Consider the following 18,724-nt stretch of genomic DNA (forward strand, 5'->3'; position numbering starts at 1 on the left):
ATAATTCAAAAGAGAAAAATAAAGGCTTATATATGTACAAAAAATGAATGAAAAACAAATATGTAACACATAAACCAACGGTAACCACTAAATTACAAGCATAAACATACTTAATATGGCGGGGTTAAAGATGAAAGCGGGATCCATACATTCCCCTTAGCCTGGGACAGTGGTTTAACAGTACAACATATGAACGAACTATAAAAATCAGTTGACAATGAGTTGTAATCAATTGACGTCTACGTGCAATCAATACTATTGATTAACGTATTTATAACTTCTTTCTCTAGAGCAAAACCAAACCATTTTCAAAAATGTCTTCGAGTTTATTAAAAGTTCGGAAAGATTTCAAATTGTCTAGATAGCAAACTACGATCGCACACCCATGATCATCTAAGTAAAATTCTTCCCCCTTTTTTGTCCTTTTTCTTTTTTCTTTTTTTAATTTTGTATAATTTTTTGGTGTTTGGTTTTCGAAATATTCATTTATTTTTTTATTTATTTTTCTGTATTATTGTTATTTTCTTTTTTCTTCAATTTTCAGTCTTTTGATCCATATTTATATATATATATTAAATAGATATACTATTCTATACTTGCATGCTCATATAATATTTTTGTAATATATTGCTATAACTGTTAAATGGAGAAGACTTCACAAGTCTGTTTGTGTTTTATCCAATTTGTACTTAACTCATATACAGACAACAACGGTGTACACATAAAAAAGCAAAGAAGTAATTCAAGTCAGAGGGAGAGGGTGGTTTCAATAACTTTAACATCTTTTCCAATATTTTTGTAGGCTTGGGCGATCATCCGCATTGTTGGTCTTACGTTTCTTTCTTTACAAAACTTCAACCATTTGTCTAAAATTTCCCTGTTCAGCTTCACTAAATCATTTTTCATCTCACAATGTCTCTGGTGTATATCTTCCCATATACAGAAATCCAAACCAAGTTCAATCAGATACAGTAAGGATTTGTTTCCTATCAAAGGCGCCATTTTGTCAATATCTTTATCAGTTGGAACAAGGTCCCATTTCTCTGGGTCAGTCTCTAAAATATCATTAAAACAATTGGTTAGTACATGTGACCTTATGCCCGAAATTTTCATTGTTTATTCCGACTTGTCGAAAATCTCCATCAAAAGTTTTCGAATCCATCAAACAACCCTAAAAAAAAACTAAAACAAACAAAAACAAGAAACAAGACAGTAAGAGGAAAAACACATTCACACATATATACATGTATGTACCCAATTACTAGTAACAACATTGCAAATTCAGAACGATGATCATGACCTTGGTAATAACAAGTACACTTAATACAAGTTCATATATCAATTCCTTATTGTTTGAAAATTGGTTTGAATTCAAAACGAAAATACTACATTTATGTATTCGATGTAGCAAAAATATTTGTTCTATCTAAATTGTCTAATAGCATGAATAGACAACAATGAGGGTTGATTGAAAAACACCTTTAACAACAGAGATAATTTCAGCTTTCTAATTGTGAACTTTCCGTTTTTATGTAGGGAAATTTCAGCGCCTGCATACGGGCTATATATCTCCCAGTTGGAACGATGCTACAGGCCTTGTACGTCCTTTCATGATTTCCTTGATAGAGAGTTGCTGCTGCTGCTATGAAGCTTTAAAACCAAGAGTTCTAAGTGATGAAGTTGAAATCATCCCTTTATAAATTTTACGGACGCCATCACGAGTTGTTTGACCGTTACGGAATATCCGTTTCACAGATAATAGAGAATATGTTGCTAATGTTGTACTACAATCCCGTCCACTTGGTCATCCCGAATGTGACCTATTGAATTTAACCGGGTTTGTACTAACAAGAGCAGCACGACGTGTGAAACATGTGGAGCAGGTTCTGCTTATCCTTCCGAAACATCTGATATCATCCCCAGTACTTGGTAGGGTTCTTGTTATTTAGTTTTTAGTTTTCTATGTTGTTTTTTATGTACTATTTATTTTAGCTACGACGTTTTCAGTTAATTTTCGACTGATGACTCTGAATATGTTCGTTTGGTATCTTTCGCCCTTCTTCTTTAACATGTACACAAATGCATTTATAATATTAATTATAGTTGCTAAAAATTGCTATAATGAGAATGTTACATTGTTATTCAATTCGAAAATCTTATTTTAAAAGCTTTTACATATTCTGGTTACGTAAATAAATCTCCTTGTGATATATTTTGTGCAGACAAATAATATTCATACGTATTATCTGAATATGTGGTTACCTTTGCAATGTGTCTTGTTAATTTTTGGTCTTTGAAAAAATAATGTAATTAGGTTTCATCCATGCGTTAATTGTTATTTGCCTTTGCATATCAGCTGAATATTTGTGAAGCATATTTTCGAAATAAGGTTTTTATACCATTTACAATACCAAGTTTTTAAAGTAGAAATTGAATTATGTTCTGATAAATTTTTATTGTGGTGTTGCTGGATTTTTATGATTTACAATTTGTCGCTAAGCACATACCAGTGTTGCATGTAAGCATAGATGTTGTACATGTACCAACAACTGGAGGAAGTCCTCTTACTTGGCTTCTACATTTATCTGACATACCACCAAAAACAGTTGAGAAGGTTTACTTACCGAAGTCTACGGATGATCCTTTCATTACCTATAAGAAACATTTCCATGCTGTTAGTGTACTCAATACTATTTTAAATACAATATATAGTCGATAAATATGGGGTGAAAGTTATGTATTAATGTTCAAGTCTCATACAACCTTTAAAAATACAAATCAAGATAACAAAAAATGATAAACAAAGAGAAACAGACAAACTGCGAACGTATTGAAAACATGATATAATATAAATATAGCTCTGACATGGGATCTTTATTGTATCAGATGTAGAAAACAAGCCATGATCTAATATAAATATAGCTCTGATATGGAATCTTTATTGTATCAGATATAGAAAACAAGCCATGATCTAATATAAATATAGCTCTGATATGGGATCTTCATTGTATCAGATGTAGAAAACAAGCCATGATCTAATATAAATATAGCTCTGATATGGGATCTTTATTGTATCAGATGTAGAAAACAAGCCATGATCTAATATAAATATAGCTCTGACATGGGATCTTTATTGTATCAGATGTAGAAAACAAGCCATGATCTAATATAAATATAGCTCTGATATGGAATCTTTATTGTATCAGATATAGAAAACAAGCCATGATCTAATATAAATATAGCTCTGATATGGGATCTTCATTGTATCAGATGTAGAAAACAAGCCATGATCTAATATAAATATAGCTCTGATATGGGATCTTTATTGTATCAGATGTAGAAAACAAGCCATGATCTAATATAAATATAGCTCTGACATGGGATCTTTATTGTATCAGATGTAGAAAATATGATCTAATGTAAATATTGTATCAGATGTAGAAAACATGATATAATATAAATATAGCTCTGACATAGAATCTTCATTGTATCAGATGTAGAAAACAAGCCATGATCTAATATAAATATAGCTCTGATATGGGATCTTTATTGTATCAGATGTAGAACACATGATATAATTTAAATATAGGTCTGACATGGGATCTTTATTGTATCAGATGTTGAAAACATGATATTATATGAATATAGCTCTGACATGGGATCTTTATTGTATCAGATTGTCAAGAGGTGTATGAAAAATCTCTGTCAAACGATACAAATCAAGACTATTGGTAATCAAAGCCGCTTCAGTGTTACTATGAAAGTCCTAAATTAAACAGATGTGGTTACTGAAATATTAAAAGGTCAGTAAGAATACATACAATCTAAATACCATGTATTTTAGAATAGAATTCACATACTATTTACCCTACAGTACCTCATTCGGAACTCGAACATTTTATAATTTGTGCTCGGAAAACCGAATCCAGTATTGTAATTGGTTGATTTCTAAGTCTGAGTATGGTGAATATTGAGAATAGTAGTGTTAAGCTTATAATGATCAAATGTTAAAGCTACAAAATTGTAATAAATGTGATTTTAAAGTTTAAAATAGATCTTTATAATTAGAATGCACTCACTGAACGATATAAAATCATCATAGCCTTGAAAAATTCATGAAGACAAATTGGAAGATACAAATTGTTTTACCTTGCAAAGAGTGTGAGGAGTTTGTATGTGTCCTTCCTCTACAGCTTCCTTAATTTGTCTGAATGTCAGTGTTGATTTGTCGTGACAACGACGTAGTACTTTGAATTTCAGTACTTCTGGTTCACTTTCAAATTGATATAGATCGCTCCAGTTAATGTATGGAAGTCCAAGATAGGTAACCAATTCCCGGATCTCATCTAAATTGTACAATGAGGAAAGCCGACACAAATGAAGAGCTGTCGGAATTTCACTCAAGAACGCATCATGTGTAGCTGTAAAAGTAGCGTTATGGTAATGTGTTATTAAAGTGTTCGGTTATTGGGTCGGAGTAACACGTTTCCTGTGTTGGTATATTCTAACTTGTCAAAACGTGTTCTCACAAAAGAGTAAAAAGCCTGCCTTTGGTGTTTAATAAAATTTAGACAGTATACAATATGAATTATTTTGCCTTCTGTAATAAATAAGTCTCGTACAAGAAGTTTGTTTGTAGAACTGAAAAACATCTTCAGTCATAATGAAAAATTCTTAGCCGAGTTTAGCACAAAAAATGTTCATTGTTTTCCATTGACTATTTATTAAAAAATGCATTGATAATGCTTAGTTAAAATACCCCTCAAGTTCATCATCGGTCATCATATATCAAATTCAATGATTTGAAGAAGCTCGATGTAGATTAATTTCATAACATATATAATATTATATACTTTTATTTAACTTGGGTATATAAAGGTCACATATTCAATGTAAGCAGGAAGTCTACTTAGCTATTCAATCTAGTATACGCATATGCACTTTCCAATATTATCGAATTTGATTCCACTGTCATACAAGTGAGAGGTTTAGCCATCTATTAAACCATGTTAAATCAAATATTTTCTACAAGAGAAAATGCCTGCAGCAATTCAATAAGATTGCAGTTTTTATCCTTTCGTTTGTTGTGTTTGAGCTTTTGATTTTGCTATTTGATTAGGGACTTTTCGTTTTGAATTTCCCTCGGAGTTTTTTTTTGTTTGTTATTTTTCTTTTATTGTAAAATCAAAGGTTATTCACGATAATCGTGAAGTACAGATGTACTACACCTTTCAACAATATGTGTTCATAGTAGAAATAACAGTTAAATAAATAGTTACCTACCTGGACAGTTTAATTCACACTGTATTTCTGATGCCTAAAATACAAGGAGGCATCTTTGAAAATTGAGCAATTTGTTAAATTGATGAAGAAAAGTGAAAACAAATCTCAACATATGCGACATCTTCTTTAAGATCACCAATATAACATTTGTTATGTTTATCAAGAACGCACAGAACAAATCACGTGGCTTTGGTACAAAATAAATAGGTTATATTTTCCTTATTCACCCTTGATGGAACATATATATAATGCACTGTAAGTATTTAATAGAAATATTTAATTACCTTTTCTGATATCCAACGAGACAGCACAAACTCTTCGTGTTCTATTTTATGTTTCGGACATATCCAGCTCCCATCGATGTTGTTAAATTCCTCAATGGAAAGCAAGCATGGATCTTCAACAACACTGCAGCAAAGGTTCAGTTGAAAAGACCTTGCGTTAACATCACACTTCTCACTGCTGGTTTGTATATAAAGATGGCTGATGTTCTGAATGGCAGATTTTAAACATTCACAGATACTTGAAGCCAGGTCTTTCATTATAAGAATTTTCTTCCTAGCATGAACAAGACGGACAAAAATCCTTTCGTCCTCGCATAGAATATGGATATCTAATGACGGATCAATCGTAAATACTGCAGATCTATGGAACAGCATGGCATCGTTTGTCTCACCGTATTTCTTCACATCAAAAATACTGAGGCAGTAAGTGATAAACCTGAATGATAAAGCTGGAGGTATTATTGCGTCATTTGAATTGAATGATATTCCAATGTTTCTTTCACTGAAGGATGGAGATAGAAGGTATCCAGTATCATCTTTAGCCTGGACCATACTTGCAACATAGTAAAAGTCAGCTGGTATTCGCTTGTGATTAGGATCATACCTCCTTGGTTCGACTAGTATATCAAGGTGAGTCATTACTGCTAATAAGTAGTCGTTGCGTTTTTTAAACATGCGATATTTCCTATTTCTCCAAAGTTCTTTTATTGCCAATTTGGAGATGACCCCTTTTTGGCTCATTAGATCCCATAACGCCTCTCTTTTCCTTTCCCCTTTACAGAACCTTTTATCTGTGATTATAGATTTGAAAGCATCAATGAGATATGTTGGCAAAAGTATAACATGTTGATCCAATCCAGGTTCATCAAAATATAGAATTTTGCCAACAGCATGCTGGAATTTCAGGAAAACCTTGAGTTCAGCATCTGTCAATGGTCTGATAGGGTGTTGAGTGTTTATATGTCTCAAATCGTCAAATGTTATTACATTTATATCCTTTCTGATAAGATTTTCGAATTCTAATTCTAGAGGGATAAAGCATTTTGGTAAGTTCTGCCCCCATGTTGGTTGGAGTTTTGATTCTCGTATAATACTTGTTTTGATCTTTGTCATTTCTGGGTCATTTTTGTCTTGAGCATTTACAAATATTCTGTCTCCGATAACCAAATGTGACATCAGTGAGGATCCCTGAAACATGATCTTTACGTCTCCGTATAGTTGCTCTCTCGTTGTTTCAACTTCACTCTATAAATACGATACTTTGTACACATACTAATTTAAGTTTGACTTTAAAACTAATTGTATAATATCACAAGATCATAGTACGTCATATCCAGATGCATACAAAAAAGGATCGAACAAAAATTTCCACTTGAATTTGACAGATACATTTCATTGCAGTAAACAATATCTGTGTCATATACATACATCTTTGGTGGTTTCAAGCACACACAATTTTTATGAGAAATTTTTATAGATCAATTTGGAAACTTGAGTTTATATGGTTACTTAAGCTTCTACAGAGGAAGACAAGTGGTGAAAGTTTCATTAGTTAACTTCGACTTATGTTTTTTCTCTAATATGCAATGAAATGATATGTTATATTTTGTTTATAAGTACTAGATAATAAACATTACTCATGCCAAGTACATGTATTTCTTTATTTAAACAAAAATAAATTCTGCACATTTTTTGAAAAGTGCATATTCAACAAAGACTAATAGGGGAGCATCAGTGGTGGTATAACACCTAAGGAATTTAAAATCAATCATTTGTTTCTTAATTCAAATTAAGTCTGTCAGTAAGAATTATAAAACATGAATATAACTAAATATCACTAGGAGTAGGATCACCTCTAATATAAACATCTCTACAACAGACAAAAAACTAACAACGATGAATATGTTTTACCATTAAAAAACAAATGAAATAAATTAGTGATATATAAACCATATATTGCATTATTTAAGTGCATAAGCTAAAGTTATGTACTCACATGTTTTATTTTGTCCTTATGTGTAAAGACAATCATTATTTTCGGAAATCCATGATGGCTCCCTTTGCAGTAGGTCACAATTGTATTGATCCAAAATCCCAAATAATCTGTTAACAAACGAGATATAACATAATTAAGGGAAAATGACACACGATCAACAATCATATGATGTCTGTAGCTTCAATAATATGTAGTATGAGTGCAATTCAGACAACTCGTCATCCTCTTTATTTAAAATGACTTAGATAACATTACTTTGTTGGCCCAAAATTGATAAATAAACTCATCTTAGATATCAGAATGGAAACTATATATTTCCGCAAGACGCGCTTTTCGTCTACAAAAGACTCATCAGTGACGCCCCTATATAAAAAAAGTTTAAAAAAAAAGCCAAAGCAAGTACGAAGTTAAATATCATTGAGGACTAAAACATCCTAAAGGTTTTGCCAAATATAGCTAAAGTACCCTATTCTTAAGGTTGACAATGCTTAGTTTAACCAAAATTAATGTTTTTTGTAAAAAGTAAATTTATAATTATGACTATATCACCATAAAGTATTAACACATAGTTGGTGTTGGCTTGATGATATATGGCCAATGTTAGATACACAATGTCCTACCAAAGTTCATTAGGAAACAGTTGGGCTATTGTTTGACCAACAAGTTCCCACCAAATTTTTAGTGGTATTTGGGTCATTACTGGACCAACAAAATAGTGCATATATGTTTTATTATCGTTATTAGTTTGATAAAAAATTATGCAATCATTGATATAAGATATCAATTAAAATTATAAATGTAATGTATACGTTTTCTCCAATCATATTTTGTGACTGCCTTATATATTCCTCCACAAGTGACAGGCAATTAATTAACACTTTATTTCGCCTGATTCAATATTAACTCTCATTCCAACACACATGGTATATGTATTTCAGACACTAACCTATGTAAAATATACATTTGTTGTGTGAAATATAATTTCTAAATGGTATGTTAATCTTAACTAGTTATACATGTTTTTATACTATATCGAGATATATCGATGTCTTCACAACAGTTACAACAGGCTTGATCATGCGCATTGTTAAAGGGTCGAGCCACCTTAATGATAAATACATGTTTTCATGCTATCTCGTGACATCGCTGTCTTCACAACAGTTACAACAGGTTTGATCATGCGCACTGTTAAAGGGTCGAGCCACCTTAATGATAAATACATGTTTTCATTCTATCTCGTTTTATCGCTGTCTTCACAACAGTTACAACAGGTTTGATCATGCGCACTGTTAAAGGGTCGAACCACCTTAATGATAAATACATGTTTTCATGCTATCTCGTGATATCGCTTCACAACAGTTACAACAGGCTAGATCATGGTCACCGATGTATAGTTCTGTCACTGGCTATTATACCAAAGTATGTTATTAGTATTTCATCATTTTCGTTCGTACCAATTTACCTTGATTTAAGAAACCTGACATTTTCGTGGATAATTGATTGTTTGGTTTTTCTTTAGTTTGCATACAATCTTTGATCGTATCGCAATAAGTGACGCTGTAAGTGGATTAAAGTCGTAACGTGGTGAATCCATATACATCCCAGTTAGTAGATGTCTTAGAGGGTTCATGACGACCCGTCGGCCATTAATGGTAACGTAATATATAAACAATTGCATCAGTATGGGTTAGTAGCCAACCATGTAACTTATAACAGAGGATTTGTAATTATTTGAACCTGTAATTCGTAATTAACCTGTACAATCATAATCTACGAAAATTGGTATCGAACTAATAATAATGAATAAGTGAATGACAGGGTAATTATCTGTCAAACTCATGTTCACCAATTTGACTGAAATGATCATATTTGATTTATAACAAACTAACACGTATGTATATTCAAATTTCAAAAAGACTAAAATGAATAATTATAATGCAATAATTTTGCTGTTGTTCCCTGTCAATTCAAAAATAGACATGATTCGGGGAAGGGTGTATTACTACGCGGTCTTGCTCACTTGTTTATTTTGTAAACAATGGCTTACCTAACTGTATGATTTGAATATGTATCGTAATGCAGACGACATATATTTAGTTTATTGATTTTGAGAATGTAATTGTTGGTTCCGGTTACGTTTGTTAACCATGTAGTAAAGAGGGATGAAAGATACCAGAGGGACAGTCAAACTTATATACCAGTGTTTCCTACTACTGTTAATTTATCGAAAGCGACGTCACTGTTATCCTTTTGTTTGTATGATGTGAATTTCCAAAACCAAAAATATCATTTTGTACTCAGTGAGGGCTGTCATAATAGAGCGAATACAAAGCAAAAACTGCTTTTTGGATGATATCATATGTATATGTATATTGAAGTGACTCCCATTATTTGCAACATGATAAGCACGTTTGAAATTTATGAGTATATTGTATGTGTTGTTGTGCACATATACATGTTATTACTTCATGTAAACTTATTATACCTCTTGCTGTTTTCGGTCCACTTTTCCCTGGTAAATATTGCTCAAATTGACATGGGTCATCAAGGGCTCTACTACCATCCAGTACAATCAAATAGATTGCTCGATATGACAGGAAACTTTGGTGCGTGGAGTAAAAGATATCTTGACCTCCAAAGTCCCATATTATCACGGGAGCTATATGTTTTTGATGTAACTTTTTCTTTCCTACTTTCAAAGATTGCTTTAAAATGTGTTCTTCCGTTATCGATATCTTTATTTCTTTCACTTTTTTGGAAACTCCGAAGAATCTTTTAAGTTTTGTTATTAATCCAGGATCAGTAACAGATTCTACAGAATGTCTCAACCCATATGTTGCTTGCTCTTCTTTAGATAATTGAGTCAATGTTTTCAATTGTTCGTTTCCAGCGTTCATGATCAAATCTTCTGGAAAACTGCTATTCTTTGTACCACCTTGAACCAAGGGCAATCCTGGATTTGGCTTATATTCTTGTGATTTATTTCCTGTAGGATTCTCAGAATAAGTTTTGTCTTTAAATTCTTCATATTGGGTATCTTCGTCTGAATAAGTTGGTTGTTTACTTGAACTTACTGGATTACTTGCCATTGTCCTGCTTCCATATGGGTCTCTCTGTTGTGGTACGTCGTCTTGCAAAACCTTTGGCGTTGGTCTTTGAACACCTGTCACAAGTCTTTGTTCTTTTATATCGCCAACAAGAGGGACATTCTGCATGAGGTTTTCGTCTAAAGGATGATCCTGTTGTTCTTGCAAATCAAGATGTACATTTTGTACATGTATTTCGTCAGGAGGATTATCTCTCATTTTAAGTGGTCTAAGATGGACATTTGATTCTGGTCTCTCGTCATTTGGATTACCTTGTTGGTTACGTAGATCGAGAAGAACATTTGTGATTGGTCTGTCACCTTCTATACGTTTTATTGGATTATTACAATCCCCTTGTTCTCTTGATCTGCTATTATCATTTTCTGCTTCGACAGTAATAACTTGCATTTCATTTTTCGCCCTAAATTCTATATGTTGTTCGTTACACTGAACAGAAGCACCTGCTATTAGTCTTCCGGTATACTGTTTGCTTAAATCAGTGGGCAGTCCTGTTGAAAGACTGCTAGTAGGAATTTCCAATGGTTTATGTCTTAATGACCTACTGAAGGTCAATTCCTCTAAAGAAAAATCTAGAAATAGAAAGTAAGTCATATAGTCTGAGTTAATTTATACGATATATTTGGTTAACAGTTTGATTCAGAAGAAACACCGACATAGCTAGCTAATACAATTGATTATCTAATTACTACCATAATTTGATATAAATTGGTATTAATAAATGTTATATCAATATTACATATCTTATTTTGAGTTCTATCCTATTTTTAGGAAATACATTTTAGAAATTCAAACATGACGTCACTTTGTTTGTTAAGGACTTTGGCTAACTCGACTGTGAATTTTCATGTGCTGGTTTAGGTTTGTTGTGTGTCCGTTTTTTTTCTGTAGTTAGTCACTACTTCGTTTAACCATGCATATTTATAATTATATAGTCATTTTATAAAAAAAGTATCGTTTGCAAAAGTATAAATTATTCTAAATGATCAGGAAGTTCTTATCACAGGCAGAAAACCCTAGCCGTATTAGGCACAACTTTTTTGAACCTTTGGTCCTCAATGCTCTTTAACTTTGTACTTGTTTTTGGGTTTCAAACTTTTCATCTGAGCGTCACTAATTTTCCTTGTGTGGACGAAACGCGCGTTTGGCGTATTGAATCTGGTACTTTGTGTAAGCTATTATTCGTGAGTTTCTCTGTCATATATGTTCTCAAATTTATTTGTATCGTTGTCCTGTCATGACATGTTGTCATTTTAATGTTATATTAAAAATTGCCATCAAAGCGGGAGGTTTGGCATGCCACAAAACCATAATTTTTTTATATGTGTGGCACATTTTAATGTTGTGATTCTATTGCGTCATAGTTCTCCTCTTATATTTGATGTGTTTCGCTCAGCTCTAGTTTGTAACCCAGATTTGTATACTACTGTTGCCTTTATTTTATTTTGGTTAGGTATCAAAGGTAACAAGATTATAATTTAATACGCGCGTTTCGCTACATTAGACTCATCAGTGACGCTCAGATCAAAATAGTTGTAAAGTTAAACAAGTACAAAGTTGAAGAGCATTGATGACCCAAAATTCTAAAAAAGGTGAGCCAAATACGGCTAAGGTATTCTATTCTTGAGATAGGAAAATCCTTAGTTTTTCGAAAAAAAATAATGTTTTGAAATAGGTCATTTATAAAAATGACCATATAATTGATATCCATGTCATCACCGAAGTACTGACTACTGGGCTGGTGATACCGTTGAACAAAACGTCCACCAGCAGTGGCATCGACCATAACTCATCACATGAACAAAAATACATGTGGACGTGGCCGGGTTCTTGTACATCCCAACAAAAAAGACGCAAGGTACAGATCGGAAAGTACTCGTAGTTAACTGACAGTTTGTTCAAAGCCACTAACAACTAACATAAAAAAACATGCATCAATGACTAAATTATTAATGCGTACACATGCAACATTCAATAGATTTAGTGTAAACACGTCATAAACATTTAGAGAAAAAAATGACCTCGTGCAATGCCAAGATACAGGTATCGACAGGTTGTAGATCCCTGAATGTGTATATATATATATATATATATATATAACATATTAGTTATATATAGTGTGCTTTTAATAATAGTTCCCTGTATGGTAAAGGAAAAAAGCTTCAGTGTAGTAAAAATCCAATTTGAGAACATAAATGAAACAAAAAATAAATAAATAAATGGCTGAGACGCGTGAAGCTGGCTTTACATCCAGCAAATATGATTGCTGAAATTGATTCGAAGGGATATTCTTTAGAAATATATTCAAATTTAAAGCCTAGACACCTTTCAACACCGTTAAACACTATTCAACACCGATAAACCATCCGCAACATCGTTGCACACAGATCAACCCTATATGGAAGCGTTAAACACTACACACTTGACTTCTAAGATGTCTGATTACATGCACTTGATTAGACACGGTACGATACGCAAATCAATAAGTCAGCATACGAGACTTGAAGACAACATATTTCAAGGACAAGTATTATTTGGGATCAACATAACCAAAGTGTCTTATATATTTATTCCCTTTATTGAAAACAAAATGTCAAGTAAAAAATACAGAATCTATAATATCTATTATAATTCATTTTTGATGTAACAATCTTTTTCATTGTCTAAAAGTTACCTTCAAATCCACAATTCAATATTATCGAAAATAAAGCAACATTACATAATAATCCCCATTTTAATGTGATTCTATTCAAATCTGAATCGTAGAATTTTGATTTGAGTGGTCTCAAATTTTCATGTTACTGTCTCAGTAACGCGTCGCCAGTAAAACTGCATTTACGACTGTAAATAAATCGGCAATTGACGGTGGCAACTCTTCAACTACAGTACTGGTATTCCTTAATTATCTGCATCAGAGTGGGGACTACTAGTTTTTTTTTGTATACGTAAAAGGACGAAACACCCGCCAACAGTGGAACCGACAACGTCTCGGAAATAAAAGTCTTTAAATGGTCGACGTCACACAGGTGACGTCACACACGTGACGTCACACTGGCGAAGTCACACAGACGACGTCACCTTGTCTTTTGTTAGTAACAATTTAACGTTAAACTGTCATGCGTTTGTTTGTTTTATTCAAGTTAGATAATATCGATAGTGCTGTGACTAGTAGAGTTACCGAAGCTCAAATCGTAGTGCCATTACCAGGGCTAGACTTTAACGAAAATTTGCGGAAGCACAATACAATTCTGAAGTCGACAAAGAGGAGCTGTTAGCCACATACGAAAACTAACAACTGAAGAAGAAATTACTCAACACACAGACGGAAATCGTGGAAACAGATGTGCATACTACAAATTGTGTTACTTAACTGAGACATTTTAGGATATTTATAAATAAAACATCGCATCATATTTCCAATCAAACATTATTTTCATCTTATCAAGTTTTAAATGTAGACACTCCACCGTTTAGCCCCAGTTGTTCGCTTGACATTGTACAAACACATAATGTCACGTTATGGCCACAGTCAAATAATGCAGTTCGAATTTTACAAGAGACAAGTGAAGCTATGCTGTTCATTCTGGTATATCTATCAATCATCGATTGTCAAAATTAACATTACCCACATTGGATACCAATTAATTAGAATGGGATGTGGGGGGGGGGGGGGGGATTCTTACGAATCAGCAGTTCATTACAACCTAGCATTGACAGAGGTTCAAAAGTTTAATTATTTGAAGACCCAATTAGAAAACAAGGCAGTTCAGACCATTGTCGGATTTTCTCTTATTAACTCGTACTATGCAAAACAAAGCAGTTAATGTTTTGATAAAGAGATTTGAACAGTCTCAGAAAATTACACAAGCACACCTGCAAGCACTGCTTGATATAACGCCTACCCGAAATGACATAGTAAGCCTGAGATTTTTTTGCGACAAAATGGAGAGTTTAGTAAGAGGACTTAAATCGTTTTGACAGACACAGGACTCGTACTGTAATGTCTTAGTTCTAATGGTAATCAATAAACTGCCGGAATGAATTAAAAATCATCTCGGTTGGGAGTTTTCAGTTGTACGTTAAATTTGCTATAACGACATTTTTGAAGAGGTGTACATACAGAGATCTAAATAATAGAAGACGGACATGTTATGAAGACAGTGAGCGATATTTCGACTTCAACCTTTTTCGCCGGAGCTAAAACACAAAGAAAACACAACGCAAGTACTAGAAATGCAAATCAGCATTTAACAGCTAACCTGTGAATTATCTGTAAAGATATTCATTCGACAGCCAATTTGCCGAAAATACGCAATTTAGACAAACGTCGTGCTATCGTTAAACGAAACGATATATGTTTTAACTGCCTCGGTACACATCGCATAAAGGAGTACAAATCGAAAAGCTCATGTCGTAACTGTAGCGAACGAAACAAAAAGATTCGCCGACACGAATGATTGTGTTCACAGTTATAAGATCGAAAGTACTGTAGTAAATCTGTGAAGGACACTGAGATTCAAGAAAACTCAGAAATTTTACACTTGTCAGCACAATTTCGCACAAATGTACTGCTGAAAACCGCAGTGACCCCAGTTTAGTCAGACCGTTATTGTACAGACACGAATATTTTGTTTGACGTAGGCACTGAAAGTTTATTTGTAACAGAGAGTCTTGCACTTTCTTTAAACCAACTTTCGATGAAACGAACACTTATGTTAGGTAACTTGATAAAGCCACAGTTTAATATGTTGAAACTAAAACTGGACATAAAACCCCAATACAAGTTTAAATCGTATTATAGCTACGCCGTTACAGAACCACATACGTTACATTGGCAAGAACAGTAAGTACTTGATAATACTTAAGCTCTCACATCCAGTTACTAAACATAATACTTTAGAAATTTCACTATTACTTGGAGCCGATTTTTATTGGGAAATAGTTGAACATAAAGTTGTATGCGGAAACGACCATCCATAGTCAAATTGAAACTAGGGATATTACTTTCTGAAATGCTACATTCAGGAGAAACCAAGATCAACAGCGTATAGTATTTTCAATGTACTTATCTTACGTAAAACATAGGAACACGACTTAGAAGCTTTGAAGCTTGAATCTTTAGGAATTGAATCTACGGAGGTTCACGAAAAAAAGTATGATTATGTACGAAGTTACCAAGCGATGCAATTGTATTTCGTGACAACTACTATCATGCAAAGTTAACATGGAAACACGACAACAATAAAAGAGAAACACTAAAACTTTTTATGGATTGTCGATGTAAAGTGATCGTGCATATTTGTTTGAAAATATTCTACACAATGACTGTAAATGTAGTGCGATTTTGTTTTATGGACTACGTTAGTTCAACTGTGAACGAACTGTGAAAGCTTTAAAGTTTATTATCACACATTGATATCCACCAACAGCAAGGCATGCTACGTTTTTACCAGACAATGATCGGTTAAGTGCTAAGTAAAAAAAAACTCTGTAACAGACATATGGACACTCGATCGCACAAAAAGAAGGAACATACGAAAAGAAGAAGTATAACAAATTCGTTGTTGCGGTGTATTACAATAAATAAAAAGTTAAAAGATATCAATCGTTAAGCATAACCTACCTTGTGTATTTAGATTTTTCAAATAAGAGGATTGTACTTTGTCACAAATAAATATATCATTACAACGTTTTAACTATTGAAAACAGTCAAAACTCTTAATTAGAGAATACACACCATCATCGATGTGCTTTATTGTCCTACTATAATTAGTGTGCCATTGAATATCTATTTTCGTAAAATATAAACCGCTCCGTTCAAGAACAATGTTTTATTTAAATTTGAATTAATTGTATAAACATAATCCCGTACCTTGTTTGCCTTCCAACCATTCCTCTGTTTCTCTGTCTATATACGACAAACCTGTATATAGACCAATTCCATCAGTTGATTTTCTCATCTTCGTTGGTCCCTTACCAATAAGATATCGAGCAATAGTTGTTTTGCCGGTCCCCTGTTCGCCTGCTAACATTACTCGTGATTCGAAATGGGGGTAACTTTCTTCCTCTAGTAAGTGAGTAAATACTTTTGCTGAGTCTTTATCGAGTGCTTTGATTTCAGCTGGTAAACCTTAAATCATTTACAAAAATACATTTAAATTTAAACAGTCATAATCGATAGCAACGCAATAGTAGTGGATTAGTTAAATAATGTATTGTTTCTGACTCTTTTACAGTACCTGTTTTATTGCCTTTATATGTGATTAAATGTGAACAGCTTTATAACAAAAATACAAATGTCTGTCATAAAAAACATGGACTTTGTTCCAAATCGATTGTCTGGAATTATTTTCATCAAAACTTAAACACGTGAATAACTAAATGACCAAGACGGACCTAATTGATCATATTAAAATAAGGTCAACTTTGGTTAAACCGTTTCTGGAACTCTCATAATAAATATTTTTGTTCAGCCAATGTATTTAATGAAATGTAAAATAGATAACATATGTTCCTTCTAGTTTCTTCAATGTTTTAGAATTCTATCAATGAAGATATTAAACGGTTATTTAATAAATCACAATAGTACCGACACACTGATAACATAGCAGTTGAAAGTCTCAGGGACTACCAGTCAATCATCAATGGTTAAAATTACTTAATTTGGTAAAACGCTTTTCTGAGTTTTTCTACACCCAAAACGATCAATTTAAAACCATGTAAAGCTATGGTTGTATGAACAGCTTCGTGATGATAATAATAGAAGTAAAACAAAAAAAGCCAAATCCATTTAATACCAATTTTGTCTTAGGGAGTTGTACCTTTAGGTTCTTAATACTTTTTAATTGATCAACAGAGTCAAAAACGTGTTTTATAAATCATGTCATCATGAACACTCAATCCAAACAATTTGAGAGCAAAAGAAAAATAAGTTCCAAAACATATGGAAATGCATATGACTGGATAATAGTATCATAGATCGATACCCATGGAAAAGTCATTCCATGTCATCTTACTTGTCCCTGACATTATCTTCGAATCTTCTCAGCAGTATTGCTTGATATATGCAGCACGATAGGGATCTTTTTTTAATACTTTAATATTGATTTTTGCATTTCACTATTTTGTTTCAGTTTCTTATATCTACAGTTTCTATATGTAAAAATAGTGTTCATTAGATGATTCACTTTTAGTCATGTGTAAAATGTAAAATAGCAAATAAATCGAACTCTAAGGAAATCTCAAAACGAAAAGTGCCTAAACAAATGACAAACTCAAGAGCTCAAACACACCAACGAACGAACAACGTATGTCTGACTGGTCGAATGCTGGCGTATCTTGATTGTCTAGTGTCTATTGACAATCATTGGTTTTGACTCCAAAATCGATTTTAACAAGAGTAACATGACATGAGTCTATAATGAAGCAGAGACATACGACCCTTCTATTACATTACTTTCCTTGACAAAAATATTTGATGAAGACGAAATATATGGTTATCATTTAAGCAATACTTTATTGAGATAAAATACATGAGTATGTCTCTGGCACAATAAATTAATATTATTGAACACATAGAAACAAATGTAAATAAATTCACATTGATTCACCACTTCAATTTAATGGATCGAAACTTTGTTCATCATTTTCTATTTCCCAACCAAGGACTTTTCTATAATATCGTCATCAAGATCGACAATTAAGGAAACACATGACTTATATGTGGCTGTCATAACAGTGAGATGTTTAAGTTGCTACATCATCCTAAAAAGAAAATGTCTGTTCTAAGTCAGAAATATGACAAATGTTTTCTCTTCGTTTGGTGTGTTTGAGCTTTTGATTTTGACATTTTATAAGGAACCTTCCGTTTTCCGTAGAGTTTGGTATGTTTGTTATTTCACTTTTTACGCAACTTGACTTTTTTTTTTCAAATTGGGACGTCGTTTTCGTTATTTTCCCGATCTTATTGATTTCTACAAACAACGCAGGAACTGCTTATTGAAGACTGATGTATTTTGTGTGATATCTTCAACGCCAAATTTGACAAAATATTTTAC

The 18,724-nt window shown here is 32.9% G+C and overlaps 1 protein-coding gene across 1 annotated transcript; it reads right to left on the bottom strand.

The window, feature by feature from the left end:
- Positions 1 to 608: 608 nt before the first annotated feature.
- On the bottom strand, positions 609 to 17,696 carry LOC139526322 (uncharacterized). Its single transcript, XM_071321454.1, has 8 exons — positions 17,684 to 17,696; positions 16,540 to 16,797; positions 10,029 to 11,239; positions 5,568 to 6,812; positions 5,284 to 5,317; positions 4,150 to 4,421; positions 2,625 to 2,652; positions 609 to 1,055 (listed from the first exon to the last, which is right to left on the bottom strand). Exons 1-8 carry the CDS (start codon positions 17,694 to 17,696, stop codon positions 748 to 750), a joined length of 3,369 nt encoding a protein of 1,122 aa, XP_071177555.1. The 3' UTR covers positions 609 to 747.
- Between the last annotated feature and the right edge of the window lie 1,028 nt (positions 17,697 to 18,724).

This window comes from Mytilus edulis, chromosome 6 (genome assembly GCF_963676685.1).
Source record: "Mytilus edulis chromosome 6, xbMytEdul2.2, whole genome shotgun sequence".
NCBI classification, from domain to species: Eukaryota; Metazoa; Mollusca; class Bivalvia; order Mytilida; family Mytilidae; genus Mytilus; species Mytilus edulis.

What these genes read in the sequence shown, in the direction of transcription:
- LOC139526322 (XM_071321454.1), bottom strand. An exon ending in ATGGTTGGAAGGCAAACAAG is followed by an intron (nt 11,240 to 16,539) that starts GTACGGGATTAT and finishes TTCTATTTCTAG; the next exon opens with ATTTTTCTTTAGAGGAATTG. An exon ending in CTCGTTGGATATCAGAAAAG is followed by an intron (nt 5,318 to 5,567) that starts GTAATTAAATAT and finishes CTTGTATTTTAG; the next exon opens with GCATCAGAAATACAGTGTGA.